General features: G+C 34.5%; 2 protein-coding genes across 2 annotated transcripts; both read right to left on the minus strand.

The window, feature by feature from the left end:
* On the minus strand, window positions 2806–6709 carry LOC18774325 (beta-glucosidase 12). The gene is made up of 13 exons (XM_020567445.1): window positions 6571–6709; window positions 6345–6407; window positions 6209–6267; window positions 6026–6101; window positions 5787–5864; window positions 5595–5682; window positions 4762–5017; window positions 4521–4636; window positions 3664–3887; window positions 3532–3563; window positions 3301–3403; window positions 3107–3215; window positions 2806–3022 (listed from the first exon to the last, which is right to left on the minus strand). Exons 1-13 carry the CDS (start codon window positions 6707–6709, stop codon window positions 2806–2808), a joined length of 1560 nt encoding a protein of 519 aa, XP_020423034.1.
* LOC18775350 (beta-glucosidase 12) lies at window positions 12307–16484 on the minus strand. The gene is made up of 13 exons (XM_020565318.1): window positions 16296–16484; window positions 16080–16149; window positions 15573–15631; window positions 15324–15399; window positions 15014–15091; window positions 14833–14920; window positions 14462–14717; window positions 14245–14360; window positions 13758–13975; window positions 13640–13671; window positions 13431–13533; window positions 13122–13230; window positions 12307–12751 (listed from the first exon to the last, which is right to left on the minus strand). The coding sequence occupies exons 1-13, from the start codon at window positions 16473–16475 to the stop codon at window positions 12547–12549; spliced, it is 1590 nt and encodes a 529-aa protein (XP_020420907.1). The 5' UTR covers window positions 16476–16484; the 3' UTR covers window positions 12307–12546.

Here is a 16742-nt window from a genome sequence, read left to right on the forward strand (position 1 = left end):
TGCTCTGACAAGGAAAAAAGACGAAAAGGTTTCTCTGGGAGATTGAAATTTTTAATCGGGTTTGGAAACAGTGCATGTGTAAGTCGAAAAGTTGCTTACATATAAAACCATTTCAAAAAAATAATACGGCGGTTACATTTAACTACGTCGTTTTTAACTAAAACGACGCAATATTTTTCATTCGACGTGGAATCATTTCATTTAACGTCGTTAGGTTTAATATAACCGACGTGGATTTTAATTTTTAAATTATGAATAGAATTTTTTTTCCCGTGACCTTTCAGTTTATTTTTCAATTACAGTGCGTTATAAATAGAGTTTTTTTTCCGGAGGAAATTTAAAACGAAGGAAATTAATATTCTGCAATATGTAAAGTTTCTTTTTTGGATGACAGATTTAAATAAAATAAGAATATAAAAACAACAAATGTGTAAGTCAAGTAGACGAAAAGTTGCTTACATATAAAACCATTTCAAAAAAATAATATGGCGGTTACATATAACTACGACGTATAAATTACAAAATACGACGGTACATTTAACTTCGGACGTGGTAAATAAATACGACAGTAGTTTGTAGGTACCGTCGTAGTAAACTCAAAAATTAAAGTACATAAGTAATAACTCGCGTCATGGTATATTATTTAACACGTCGTTTTTATTAATTTACCGACGTGGATTTCTGTAATATACGTCGATCATACCGACGTTGATTTTACAATTTAAACGGCGGTTTGTTTGTAAGGACCGCCGTTGGTTTTAAAAATTTATTCTATAAATTTGTCGCTTTCATTCATTTTCGGTTTACATTTAAGGTTCCAAGTTCTTCCTCTCTCAGTCTCTCATGTCTCAAAGATAATAATTTGGATGTTTTCTCAAAGAGAAATTGAGCTTACTCGCATCAAATATATGTCCACAAGAAGAAGCTTGTCAACTAGCCTTCTCACTTCCTTGATCAAGCCTGATAGGACACTTAGTGCTTCTGAATACTCCTTGCTTTCCATCAAAAGAGATGCAAGCCTGGCCTCCACTCGCTGTCGAAGGAAAGTTCGCTTCTCAGGGAAATCTGAAGATCAGATGTGCCTGATCCTCTGCTTGATTTTCTTGCCTAAGAAGATCCGTCGGATTTATTGTGATAGCCTCTTCCTTTATCCGTAGAGCTTCAGAAGAAGAAGATGGGTTTCAAGAATGCGATAAAGAATAGAAATGGCTTCAGATGGCCTCTAAAGCATGAGCAATTGAATCAGTAGTTTCTGGGAGATATGATGAAGACATTGTCAATGCTTTGAACTACACAAGTCCTGCAGAAAGATATGTTAAAGAAACTGAAACAACGGCGGTTTTCTGTTCTACCGTCGTCTTTTCTCGTCGTCTATATTAAGTTACGATGGCGGTAGATTTATAATTACCGACGTAGATTATTTTGTTAAACGTCGTTAAGTGTACTACAACCGACGTGGATTTTAATTTTAAATTATAAATGGAGTTTTTTTTCCCGTATTCTTTCAGTTTTAGTTTTCAATTCCAAAGCGTGATAAATAGATTTTTCTTTCCCGAGGAAATTTAAAATGAGGGAAATTAATGTTCTAGAATTTGTAAACTAACACGACGCAATATTTGCAAATCTGTGTCATCTGTTAAGATTATGATGTGGAACAGAGTTCCATCTGGTAAGATTTCGTAACCCTTGGGATCTCAGACAAAACTGATTATGTCGGCGGTGTTCTATATAAACCGTCGTGGTTATTTCAATTCTTGTCATTAAGTAGATCTACCGACGTAGGATAAGAAAATCAAAGAAAAAAATTGTTAACAAAAATTCTTATTAAGACGACCGTTAAAATTAAAGGTACGACGTATAAAATGAATAAATACGACGATAAATTTTATTGTACGATTTAAAGATAACGTAGTAGAACTATACGAGAATGACGTCGATATATTTATATTTTCCGTCGTTGTAAATTAATTTAATACGGCGATATTTTGTATTTTAAAGCCGTGGATTTGTTTGTAATTATACGGCGTCTTATACGAAAACCTCGTCGTGTTATTTTATGAGTAAAAACGGCAGTTTTTATTGAAATCGTCGTCTTTACTTTCTACGTCGGTCGATTCATAACTTCTGCCGTTCTTTGTTGGCATTGATTTTACACTGAGGAAATCTGTTTCAAATAGACGTCGGTTGTTTAATTATGTACGTCGTTGTTTTTGAACAGCCATTTGAAACTCCATTTTTTAGTTGTCTAAGGTTGTATTACACGACGGTGTTTTTAGAACCGTCGTCTTTTTATAAACCACGACGGTTTTCACTTAGACCGTCGTTGTTTTCTGGTCGTCTTTTTCACTTTTTGTAGTAGTGTAATCTAATTCAATAAAATCAATTGAACCTTTAAGCATCTCTTAAGTGAAAGTTGAGTGAGTAATCCATTTCCTTCCAACAAGAAACCGCATGCGGTTTGGATAGTCGCATTGTGTCACTGACTGGGCAAATCCACGATAACATCCAAGATTACATATATTAGGTGACTTCAGTATTATCAATGGAAGATTCAAGGAGTGATGTGGATATATGGCTCAATTTAATGAAGATTCAAAGAGTAATATCTGACAATGAATTTGTAGTTCAAGTAGTTAAGAATAGTTAATCTTGTACAGTCTCCGTAAAATTGTTTGTATAAAAACATAATAGTAATATGAATAACTACATCTAAACTTTCAAATATACACAAACTACCTTAACTTTTATGGGAAAAACATACAAATATAGAATAAATTTGTTTAGTACTGTTTATTGGGGGTGTGGTTAATGGATTGAGACTTTGGGTTTTTCTGAGCCTTTAAGAGTACATTTTTTCTTTTGAAGAAAATTCTTGAACCAGTTCGCTGAAAGTTTAGGATATCTTTTCAGTTCATCTTTGTAATCCACATAGTAGATACCAAATCTAACTGTGTAACCGTCATTCCATTCAAAGTTGTCAAGCAAAGACCATGCAAAGTATCCTTTCACATTAACGCCGTCCCTGTCAATATTTATACAATTATGCCAATTAAATTATTGTTGAAAAGAGTAAGAATGAAATTTTGATGTTTTGTTAAACACTTACTTGATCGCGGCATGAAGATAATAAAGATGACTATCATAATAGTCAATTCTGTGATAATCGACAAGGGCTTCCTCACGAGACAATTTGGGATTAGCGAATTCACTAACTCCTACAATATAATAGGTAATATTTATTAAGTTTCAATACTAATATAATAGCTATTTACTCGAGTATGTGCGAAAGCTTTAATTTACCATTTTCGGTTATGTAAATCAGTGGATTATGATAGTTCTTCTTTACGTGAAGCAATAGTTCTTGAAGTCCTTTTGGATAAATAAAAAGCCAACTTGAACCAGCCTGCTTAAACCATAGAACTTAATCATGTAGAGATCGTCATTAGTGTTTTAAGAACATTGATGCAGTATCATGAGGTGAAATTCCATTAACACAATGATGCAAACTATATTAACATGTTACGTACGTACCTTCGGACCAATCGAGGTACCATTACGCTCAGCTGTGACAACATACATTTCAAGACTTTGTTAGTAAAGGTGTGCATGTGTGTGTATATACAAAAGCAACAAAAGAAAGTCATAATTTTTTATTATACTCACTTAAAAATTGAGTGCGAGCGTCCGTTAAATAGCTGGGGTATGTTGTAGCATTAGGAAGAGGAGGTGCATCGGCTGCATAGTAGGTTGTATAGTAATTTAATCCAATGAAGTCAAATGAACCCTTTACACTTTTGGATTGCACTTTAGTGAACTTGGGTAATCGATTTCCAGCCAGTGATTGCATGATCTTAGGATACTCCCCCTTTGCCAAGGGATCCATAAACCTACATTAATAATTAACTTCTTACTTAGGCTGGAAATTATGAATTGATATGGATAATCATGTATGATGTTAAATATCTAACAGGATTTTTCAACAAAAAAAGTCGAATTTTCAACAACAAAAAAAGTCGGATTTTTCTCTAATCTTCGATAAGTTGACATTGTACAATTTTTTTTTTTGGTTACATCGGGATTCGAACATGTATTGTACGTTGATATATAAACAAATCACTAATTACTACCAAAAATATTTTTCTATAGCATACCTTAGAAAAATCAAAACCATAAGAAGAAGAAAACATGAAGAAAAAAGATTTAATCAAATTAGGTACTTGATAGTTGCATACAATTTCTCAAATTAACTAAACGAAGAAAATCATCCATAAAAGAAAATTCTTGTATTCAAATTGCAATCTTGTACTTCCCACACACAGAGAGAGAGAGAGAGAGAGAGAGAGAGAGAGAGAGAGAGAGAGAGAGAGAGAGAGAGTGCTGATATTTGTTGTGCTTTTTATGTCCAAAATGATGTTATTCTGGAGTTGAAAAGTTAAGCGTATCCTATTTGGAGTTTAGTATTTGTATTGAGAAAACAATTGAATACAAGTCTAGAGAATTATATATTAGCAAATACATACCATCCCAGCATAAAATCCACTGCTCGTGATGCAGCATCTTTGTCCTGTTTTGTGTCAGATAATGGCTCAAACCAAAGCGACACTAATGTTATTCCTATCAATCCTTTTTGTGACGCCTGCGCATTAAATATATTTAAAAAAGTCAATAATTTGAGTAGTATACAAATTAATACGCTAATTTTGAAAAGAATATTAAAATTATAGATTTTGTAGGAATGACTTGGTATTTTTCAAAGAGGACCTGATACTTGTCTTTGTACAACTTTACAACTTTTGCATGAGCTAGGAGTTGATGGTGTGTCACTAAATATGGCTCAGTTGCTGAATCCCCACCTGTGCAATTTAGTTTTTGCCAATTAGAACATCGGGCAGGTGCAAGTAGCCCCCTTGCATAAGCATTCTTGGAGAAGGTCCATGGCTCATTAAATGTGATCCAATACTTAATTTTGTCACCAAATTCTTTAAAACAAAGCTCTGCATAGTCTCGAAAATGATTCCTGCATATTACATAGTCTTGAGCATATGATGATACTGTAGAGTGGTTCACTTTCTAACCGGTTATGGCCATATTAACTTACTAATCGATTAGTGCTTAAACACTTCCCACTTATCTTATACGAAAGAATTTTACCACACTCCATGATTCATGTATGCTGCATGTTTGATTGGAATGCTGTTTCGTTGCATTTCATTTCCTTCCCTTTCTTTGGTGAATTTGTGTTGCATTTTTCGTTGGACATTGTAGTTTAATGTTGTGTTTTGTCTGGCCCGGTAAGTGCTGGTTGAGTCTGTGGGCCTTTTTAATCAACTCTAGCTTATTGGGCCTTACTTTTAGTCTATTTTTGTTTAAAAAAGAAAATCGTAGAAATTGGTTAATTCTACAGTACCCCCTAATCAAAGAGAGAAACTCTCATGCAACGGAGATATCACTTTTAACTATCCTCAACCAATAACGTAATGAAATATCGAATAATTTTTCTACGTGTCATTATGTTATTGGTCGGGAATAGTAAAACAGTTCTATTCCTAGTAAGTGTTTTATGCCAATCAAAGGATTGTTTCATTTTGACTTACACAATTTTAAGGCTTAAGAAGCCACCGTATTCATCCTCCAAAGCTTGGGGAACATCCCAATGAAAGAGAGTGACAGCCGGCTTTATACCTGCATTAAAACAATTAATATTAATACATATTTAGCAAAATGAAAAATGAACATTACTTGATTTATTTTTTCATGTCTAATTAGTCATAGGAGTCATGCATAACCACTGGCTGCAAGCTTGTTGAGGAGATTCTTGTAATATTTGATTCCTTCCTTGTTCACACCGCCACTAAGCTTTCCATCTGATCAACATGACCCAAATATATTTTTAGAAAAATATTAAATGTTTAATGAAATAAACAACAATAATGTTTTATAATAAGATTAAAACATTAATTACACAAAATTAGTTATTTATTTATTTTGTTTTAAGAGATTGATGTAATTATACTCATCCTCTTACTTGGTAACAGTCTAGACCATGAGATTGAAAATCTGTAAGCATCAAAACACGTATCCTTCAAAATCTGAACATCTTCCTGTAGCAAATACATAACCAAATAGTATAATTAGAAGAAATCATGAATATCGGAAAGAACTTGCTGTCCTTATATATACTTGATTTCTTATAATGTGGGATTTGTACCTTGTAGCGATGATATTGATCAATAGCCACATCTCCATTGCTGCGGTCCTTTATCCTCTCTGAGTATTTTATTTTATTTCCATTAAAACATGTGTCTAACAATCAAATTAAGTTTCACAAAAAAGAAAAAAGAAACCTGGATATTTGTGAGTGAATGTATCCCATATACTTGGTCCTCTACCACCCTCATTTGCAGCACCTTCATACTAAATCCATACACACACAACAGAGACATGACCATCCAAACCATGCTCGAGCACATCTGACTAGAACCCTCAAAGAAAGGCCTACATTATGTAAAGAGATCATTATTAAAGAGAGAGGTACCTGGTATGCCGATCCAGCTGCCCCGAATAAGAAACCTTCCGGGAAACTGCTCCGGTTTAGCAAAGCAGCGCTACATGTAGCAACAGAATGCTTTGAATTAGTAGCTCCACTACTTGTAACTGCACAACCAAGAACAAGTAGGAGGCCTAAGAGGAAAGTGCTTTGGAGTTCCATAATTAATCTGTACTTAATTTCGTATTCTAGCTAGGCTTTTTTATAAGATGTACTTGGCATTTGTTATAATTTTAAAAAAAGTAATTTGAAACCTGTGGCATCTGTGAATCTTATAAACATTAATTTCCATGTCCATTTAAGCTGCACGAAAAAAAGGGGCAATCCGGAAGGCTGTCCTCATCTTTATACTTCAATAAGAAGCGGTCAATGAGCTAAATTTGTTTAGGTTGTGATCATGTGTCAATTGAACCACATAAAAAGAGACCATTAAGATACAATGCGTTTGGCTAAGCACAGCACAACATTTTATTTCCAATTATATTAATTACGTACTGTTTTATTTTCTTTCTTGATTTCTAAATTACAGAAGAGTGAGAAGTTCGGAGAATATATATTAGTCATAGGAGTTGTGCACCATTAGCGAGAAGCTCGTCAATTCGGCTCTTGTAATATTGGACTCCTCCTTTGTTCACACCTCCACTTAGCTTTCCATCTGATAAGATGATCCAAATTAACATTATTTGGAAAGAAATTTTGGACATAATAACACAAGGCAAGTAATCACAATACGTTAGATCGATCAAAAAACATTTGTCCCCAAAATGTGATTCTAATAACTTGGTTGTATGTAGAAGTTTTTTCTTTTGGACTGGATATGTAAAAAATTCATATATACTGGTTGTCTTACTTGGTAATAATCTAGACTTGTAAGCATCAAAGCCCATTTCCTTCAGAATCCGAACATCTTCCTGCAACACGAAAATAATTATAGCCCCAATGAAAATATAGTTAGAAGTATGCATATGATCAGAAAAATCCTATTGTTCTTGTACTTGATTTCTTATAATATTGTGTGTTCTTACTGACACCGCCTTCATACTAATACACACACACACAACCATGGAACCATAAATCAAAACCGATCCATATTATATAACCTTAAAACAAAAAGCCTAAATGGTGTAAAGAGAGAGATTAATGTAGTACTTAATGTACCAGAGGCTAGGTGCACTACCTGGTAAGACGATGAAGCTGACCTGAATACGAAACCCGACCGAAAACTGCTCCTCTTGAGGATGCTTGTGTTACATGCACCACAAAAGTGCCTTGGATTGTAAGCTCTGCTACTTGTCACTTCACACCCAAGAGTAACAAGTAGGAGGACTAAGAGCAGAGTGCTGCTTTAACAAAGCCATGAATAAGCAGTAATTGTTTTTCGTTTTGGACTCGTTACTTGGCATGCCTTTTATACGTATATATATAAAAGAAATTAGCATGGATATAAGAGGATAAATTAGCATTTAAGTTGAAGATAAATACCACCCTATTCGAACTGTGGGGGAAACAAGAAATTAGATTCTTACTTAATTGATTAAGAAGAGGTCAATGTGGAATCTTGGTTTAAGGGTAAGATCGCTTAAAGATTAAAGATCATTTAAAAAATACAAATTTAGTTATATGCCCAATCTTAGACATACTCTTACCCCCAAAAAAAAGGGGGTATAGCCGTGCGGCTATACTATTTCTAAAACACGCCGCGCGGCTATACTATTTATTAAAAAAATAGAACTATAGCCGCGCGGCTATACTATTTCTTATATGTGTGTATATATATATATATATGTATAGAGTATAGCCGATATTTATTATTATTATTTTTTTATAAAAGAAAGAGCAGACTACAGCCATGAGGAGGATATACTATTTTTTTTTTAAAATTACGAAAAAACCTGGTATAGCCGGGCGGCTATACTATTTCTTTTTTAAAAAGTGGAAAAACCGATTTCTTTTAAAAAAATAATTTGAAAAAACCGATTTCTTTTAAAAAATAATTTGAAAAAACCGAGTATAGACTGGTGGCTATACTATTTCTTTCAAAAAAGTTTTGAAAAATTGTGTATAGCCGGGCGGCTATACTATTTCTTTTTCAAAAATTAGGAAAAACTGAGTATAGCCACCCGGCTATACGATTTCTTTAAAAAAAATTTATGAAAAAAGGACCTCCAAGTTGTATTAGTTTATACTTTATAGATATTAATTTGGTATAGCCGCGCAGCTATACGAATAAAATACGCATGTATTTTATTTGGTAAAATCTTGGCAAATTACAACTTAAAAGTTCGGCCACTATATAATATTTTAATATAATATATTTAAATTTTTTAAATATATATTATTTGTATTCAATGGTATGTGGTAATTATGAAAAGAGTATAGTCGCTCGGCTATATTATTTGCATTTCTTGATGCCCAACAGTTTGATTTCCTTAAACTTTAAGACTGAAGCGCCTTTGTTTTTTTTGTTTTTTTTTTTTTTCGGTTACAAAATGTTATGGTGTTGCCCATCTTTATATCTAGAGGATCCAGAAAAGATTATAGCTATATATGGGTATTCTTTATGTACTCAAAACTTTGGATGTCTGTGACCATTACTTAACCCCAGACTTATATTAAGAGTAATTTTGGATGACTATGACTATGGGTAATTCTTTGATTCAATGGATGAGAAGAGTGAACAAAACACAAGTTCAGTTTCTTCATTAATATCTCTGTAACCCATAAGATGGTTAACAAATATATTTCGGATTTTTCTTGGTTCTCTCCATTTCAGGAAATGCCGACAATCTCACTATCCAAGGCATGCTAATCCTCTTTGGTTTGTTGTGCCATTTTTTTTAGCTGAAATGGTGCACAAGGAGACGGCAGGAGAGGGTTGGGCCTTCTACTTTTTTTAATTTTTAATTTCTCGAAAAATGGTTTCACTTTCAATCTTTATTCCCCTGAAGTTTGGTCTTAGTTAGTATTGTGAATTGTAAATTCTTCCAGTTTCTTTCTATTTTTCTGATAATTTTCACTACACAAGAGCTAAGGCAAAGAAAATTATTGGAAGTGCATATTGTGTTTGTGTATGTGGGTGGGGTGAGACTAGAATCTACTTTATCGTTTCCAGATTGCAACAAAATGGATTTCCGCAGGGAAAACAAAGGAAGAGAGTGAATAAGATAGTTGGGAAATAGACATGTAATCAAATTAAAGAGAGATAATCAAGAAATAAAAATAAAGATGAGAGAGAGAGAGAGAGAGAGAGAGAGAGAGAGAGAGGGTGAGGAGTTTTAGAACTTTGCGTTGTTGCCAACAAAGTACCTAATGCAAAGTTAAATGCTTGTTAAATGAATTCTGAACCGTTAGATGAGGATAAATTTAAGAGCATCTACAATCATGCTTTCTATTTTTTAGTTAAAATTTAGCTAAAAACACACAAAAGTTATTTTAGGAGCTCTCTATAAAATTTTAACTTCAATCATACTCTCTAGTATAGGGAGTCATAAATGCTAGAATTATATTTTAATTCAACATAAATGGTCCATCTATATATATGAAAAAGAATAATATAAAAATGGACAATATTGATTAAAGGTTTAAAAATATTCATTAAATATGGTAGCATTAAATTATAGGGAGCCACTAAGAGTTCATTCTCTCTCCTCATATTTAGGAGCTCCTAGAGGTCTCTATATTTTAGGAGCTGGATAGGGAGCATGGTTGGAGGTGGGTTTTCTTACTTCCTTCCTAAATTTTATTTAAGGAGGTGTTTTAGGGAGTCCATTGTGGATGCTCTAAGGGTTGAAGATGTGTGTAAAAAAGTGTGGTTCTTTGTGCCTCCGGTTCCTGACCCTATATATATAAGTATAGCCGCTCGGTTATACTATTTATTAAAATAAAAAAATAAAAAAAGAGCCGAGTCAAGCCGGGTGGCTATACAATTTATTTAAAAACATTTTTTTAAAAAAAGAGCAGCGTAAGGCCGGGCGGCTATACTATTATTAAGATAAATTATAAATAAAAAAACCCAGTATAGCCGTGCGGCCATACTATTTGTTTAAAAACAAATAAAAAACCGGGTATCGCCGCATGGCAATACTGTTCCTTTAAAAAAAAAAGGGAAAAACTGGGTATAGCCGCACGGCCGTACTAATTATTTTGAAACAGGAATAGCCGCGCTGTTATACTAATTATTTTGAAAAAACCAGGAATAGCCGAGCAGTACTATTTCTTTAAACAAATTAAAAACCGGGTATAGCCGCCCGGCTATACTATTTTTGGAAAAAAATGGACAAACCGGGTATAGTCGTCCGGCTATACTAATTCTTTTGGAAAACCGGGTATAGCCTCGCGGCTATACTAATTCTTTTGAAAAAACCGGGTATAGCCGTACAGCTAGGCTTATTCTTTTGAAAAAACCGGGTATAGCCGTACAGCTAGGCTTATTCTTTTGAAAAAACCGGGTATAGCTGATCGGCTATACTCTTTTGAAAAAACCGGGTATAACCGTACAGCTAGACTTATTCTTTTGAAAAAAAACCGGGTATAGCCGAACGGCTATACTATTTCTTTTGGAAAAAAATTCCCAAAACAGAGTATTGCCGCTTGGCTATACTATTTGAAAAAAATTCTGGAACCCAGTATCACCGCAGGGCTGTACTATTTATGTTTTATATATATGATGGGTAATTAAGAGATTGATGCAATTATACTCATCTAAGAGTCTAGACCATGAGATTGAAAATCTGTAAGCATCAAAACCCGTATCCTTCAAAATCTGAACATCTTCCTGTAGCAAATACATAACCAAATAGTATAATTAGAAGAAATCATGAATATCGGAAAGAACTTACTGTCCTTATATATACTTCATTTCTTATAATGTGGGATTTGTACCTTGTAGCGATGATATTGATCAATAGCCACATCTCCATTGCTGCGGTCCTTCATCCTCTCTGAGTATTTTATTTTATTTCCTTTCAAACATGTGTCTAACAATCAAATTAAGTTTCACAAGAAAGAAAAAGTCTAAATAAGAGAAAGAAACCTGGATATTTGTGAGTGAATGTATCCCATATGCTCGAGCATATCTGACCAGAACACTCATACGATGAAGCTGACCCAAATACGAAACCCGACGGAAAACTGCTCCTCTTGAGGATACCTGTGTCACATGCAGCACCAAAGTGCCTTGGATTGTAAGCTCTGCTACTTGTCACTTCACACCCAAGGAGTAACAAGTAGGAGGACCAAGAGCAGAGTGCTGTTTTTGACTGCCATGACTAAGCAGTTATTGTTTTTCTTTTTCGAGTCGTTACTTGGCACGCCTTTATATACATATACATATCGTGGAGAAAGCATGGATATTAGAGGATAAATTAGCATTTAAGATGAAGATAAATACCACCTTATTCCAACTGTGGGGGAAACACAAAATTAGATTCCTACTTCAATTGATTAAGAAGCGGTCAATGTCGAATCTTTGTTTAAGTGGGTAAGATCACTTAAAGATTAAGGATCATTTAAACAAAAGCATAACACTAAAATGTCACGTGGGCAGCCGAAAGAAAAAAGAGACCAACTCAGTCTTTGACAATATCAGTAGCCCTAATTCTGCTTGGGGTTCCTTGTCCCCTATTTAGCTTGGTATGGGACTTGGTGCATGATTTTGATTTATGATTTATCCCTTTTGTTGCAGCTTGCTTGCCTTGCTGCTTGTTAAGGGTCTGCTGCTCTTCTCGTTTTAACGAAATTCCACTTCGACCAAAAAAAAAAAAAAAAACAGAGAAGGCAATCCCAGTCTCTCAGACAATGGCTGACATGAGAAATTCTGGGTTCATAAATTGGTAACCTAATCAAATCCGCATTAAACATAGATAATTAGAAGTTAGAACAATCAGAATTTGAGATCAATATGAACCCATCTGAATTCACAACGTCGAAAGGAATTTGGTTGGACCCAATCGACTTTTTATTCTTGTTCATACACAAATAACATTCACATTATACATTATTTATTTGGTCACAAACAACGTCTGCAATTCGATTTCCCTAGTACTTAGGAACTTTTTGAACCAATGGGCTGAGAGTTTTGGGTATCGTTTCAACCCATTTTTGTAATCCACGAAGTTCATACCGAATCGAAGAGTGTAACCACTATACCATTCAAAATTATCCAATAGAGACCATGCAAAGAATCCCTTAACATGGACACCGTGCCTGCACAAAAAGATGGAATTAACTAAACCTGAAAAGGTTAGGCATATATATGTATATGAATGTACTTAGTATATATATGTTTTTTTTTAGTACAAAGTGATAGTCTAAACTAGAGGGGAGGGAGTTTCTCACACACATTTGATGCTATGGGGGTTCGAACCTAAGACCTCAAGTTGTAAGTCAAGGCCCTTTGTCATTGGACTAGACCCCGTTGGCCTTAGTATATATATGTTACATTCATATATACGCACATACATCTATATGTCATATGTATATTTATAAATAAATAAATAAATATATATATACATACACACACACATATACAACACAGGGGATATGTATAGGCTTTGTTGAGCAATTGAGCACTTACTTGATGGCTCGTCGAACGTAATAGAGGTGGAGATAGTAGTAGTCAATTCTCTGGCTATCATTAAGGGCTTCCTCAAGTGACAATTTTGGATGGCTGAACTCATCAATCCCTACAAAAAATATGTAACATGTTAGTCTTTTAGTTTTAAGCTTGTTCATGTTTTAAAAAGAGAAGAGCTACGTCCTCTAATTATTAAAAAGTGAACAGAAATGTCACTAGCTAAATAGATAGTTCATTTTAAATGTGTACTTAATAGCAATAACTACACTACATGTGAAAACTTGATGATGCAACTAACTAAATAATTACCATTCTCCGTAATGTAAATGAGTGGATCATTATACTTTCTCTTTGTGTAGAGTAAAAGATCTTCAATTCCTCTTGGATAAACATATAGCCAATCTGAAGCAGCCTGTAATACCATAGAAATCGAGAGTTTTGTAGAGGTTACGTTTGTCTGTGAAAAACAATTAATAATACCACTAATGCTAACAGCTAAGCTAATTTGATATGCATACCTTTGGACCAATAGAGACCCCATTAAGCTCAACTGCCACAATATAAATGGTCAAAATCTAATTGTTATAAGAAACTTAAAAATTGGTAATCAACAAACTTTGAATTTGTACTACGTACATGAAAAATTAGCACGAGCATCTGTCAAGTAGCTTGCATTTACAGAATTTTGTCGGCTTGCATAGGCTGCATAATAAGTAGTATAGTAATTTAATCCAAGAAAATCAAATGACCCATTTAGCAATTTAGATTCTGCTTTCGTGAAGTTTGGTAGACGATTTCCCACAAGAGACCGCATACTGTGCGGATAGTCACCACTTGTTATTGGCTCCGCAAACCTACAAAAATGTGGAAATTCCCATTACAAACTTAATGCTAAATAGGATATTTTATTGTCGGAAAATTTGGCATGGTATATTCCAGGAAAGTTGGCTTATTATAAAGCCAAAACAAAAGTTGCTTCCAAACTTTAACATTCATAAAGCATATTTTTATTTGTTCAATATATTTAAATTAATATTCTATTAACATATATATTCTGGAAACAAATATTAGATTATGCTAGTAAGTATTGTAAGTGAGTTACAAATTTATGTTAGGTACTGACCATCCAAACATAAAATCCAAGGATCGTAATGCAGCCTTTTTATGGTGCTTGGCTTCAGAAATCGGCACAAACCAATGTGACAATAGTGTTATCCCTATCAGACCCTTTTGAGATGCCTGCAGATTAATTTTGAACATCAGATAGAATACTCCATTATTCACATATAGTTCTCGATCAATTAGGACTTAATATTCTAGCCCACCGCTAAAAAAAAGACCTGATATTTCTTCCTGTACAATTCTACAGCAGTTGCATGTGCAAGGAGCTGGTTGTGTGCCACCACATATGGTTCTGTACTTGAATCCCCACCAGTGCAATTTAGCTTCTGCCAATCAGAACATCGTCCAGGCCCGAACTCCCCTTTTGCATAACCACCAACACTATAGCTCCATGGCTCATTCAATGTGATCCAGTATTTTACCCGATCACCAAATTCCTTGTAGCAAAGCTCTGCATAGTCTCGAAAGTGATTTCTATACACACACACACACACACATATATAGAATGATGGTTGTAACAATTAAAATCCAATGCCAAATACTGGTTTCGAACATATTTGAAATGGTATATCTTAATTTGTTCACGTACATAATATGAGGGCTTAAGAAACCACCGTATTCGTCTTCTAAGGCTTGGGGAAGATCCCAGTGGAAGAGGGTTACAAATGGCTTTAGACCTGCATGAGTAATAGAAAAGAGTTGACTAAGTGACGTTTCAGGTGGGATTGATATTGAGATTTTATGTGATTATATATAGAAAGCTGCTTCACCATTGTGTAGGAGTTCGTTGATGAAACTGTTGTAGTATTTGATTCCTTCCTCGTTCACGCCCCCGCTTAGCTTTCCATCTAAGAATTAAGAACAAAACAAGCAAATACACAAATACCTCAATCAATAATAAGTGCTAAGGAAAGAAAAGCCAATGGTAAACTATTTCTTGTCTTGGTTCAATTTTTTCAGAAAACGACTTTAACTGATAACACAGCTAAGCTTGCAACACTTTCTTAGTTGGTTATATACAACGATAAAAGGAGGGCCACATGAATTATTATTTCAATAAAGAGACATTGATGAACTCACTCGGTAACAATCTTGGCCATGAGATAGAGAATCTATAAGCATCCAACCCCATGTTCTTCATAATCTCCACATCTTCCTACAATAACACAAAAGATATAATTATAAAAAAGAACCTTAAAAGGATCTCATTTTCAATTTCCTATAGCTATGTTCTCTTCTCTTACTGGGCTCGAAGCAAAGAAGGCATATGTGTTGTCTAGTTTCTTTTCTAAGAAAAAACAATGAGAATTATGTGATCAAAATTCAAACCTTATAGTGGTGATATTCATCAGTAGCCACATCTCCGTTGCTGCCATCTTGGATCCTTTCTGTAATTAACCGTAAAAAAAAAAAATATTAAATTTTTTTTTTATCTAAGCACGACTATTATATATATATATATATATATATAAACTTGGTCCATTGTTTAATAAGTAAAGTAGATTAATCAATTTTGTTCTCCTAGCAATGCTCGGCTCTGTATGAAAAATGGGGTCGTCCCTGAGCAAGAGGGTCCATAGCTTCGCTGGGGAGCTATTTTGGCCCAAGCTCAAGCCTGGGCTTGTAGTGGAGCCTACAAAGCGGTGTTTATGAAAAATAAGGAGTCTATTTGTGAGGTATTAGCAACAACCTTTACCGTCGAAAAAAGTCAAATCTAACATAAGAAATCAAATTTAGTGACGGTATGGGTAAAAACTGCATTTGAGAGGGAAATTAAGAGTAGATCTGGTTCTGGATGTTTGTGACGGTAAGGGTAAAAACAAAGCCTAGACACACCTGGATGTTTGTGGGTGTAGGTATCCCATATGCTTGGTCCTTTACCACCTCCTCCTGCAGCCCCTTCATACTACAATTTACACACACACATAAAAGAGTACAGAATGAAGATGCCAATGTTCATGCATGGATGCTTAGTCTGGCAAGAAGAAACTAATTAAGTAATTAGAACAAAAATTAAAGGGTAATTAAGCCCCCAAAATAGAAAAGACTCACCTGGTAAGAAGATGAAGCTGAGCCAAATACGAACCCAGCTGGAAAACTGCTTCTGTTGAGAAAAGCAGTGTCATATTGACTGGGTGTAACTGGAATGGTGGCTTCGCTATTTGCCAATGCAAAGCCAATTAGTTGAAGAAAATAATTTCCTAAGAGCAAATATCCTAATTGGAGTGCCATAACTTGAGGTTTTGGTGATCTAGATAGCTTGGCTTTGCCTGTCACGGGGTTTATAATGGAGGAACGACACATCACAGCTAAGCTCAAAAGTCAGGAGTCTCAAGACACATGTACACTGTGCATGCAACGGTTAAAGCATCTCAAATGTTCCTAAAAAAGAAAAATTAAATTTAAAAGATCGTTAAAAAATATTCATTTGATGAAGCTAAAATGTTAAATTAATGTCATAGCTTAATTTGGAATGATCAAGGAACCACTAAAAGCATC

The sequence above is a fragment of the Prunus persica genome, chromosome G6 (genome assembly GCF_000346465.2).
Source record: "Prunus persica cultivar Lovell chromosome G6, Prunus_persica_NCBIv2, whole genome shotgun sequence".
In the NCBI taxonomy this organism is placed as follows: domain Eukaryota; kingdom Viridiplantae; phylum Streptophyta; class Magnoliopsida; order Rosales; family Rosaceae; genus Prunus; species Prunus persica.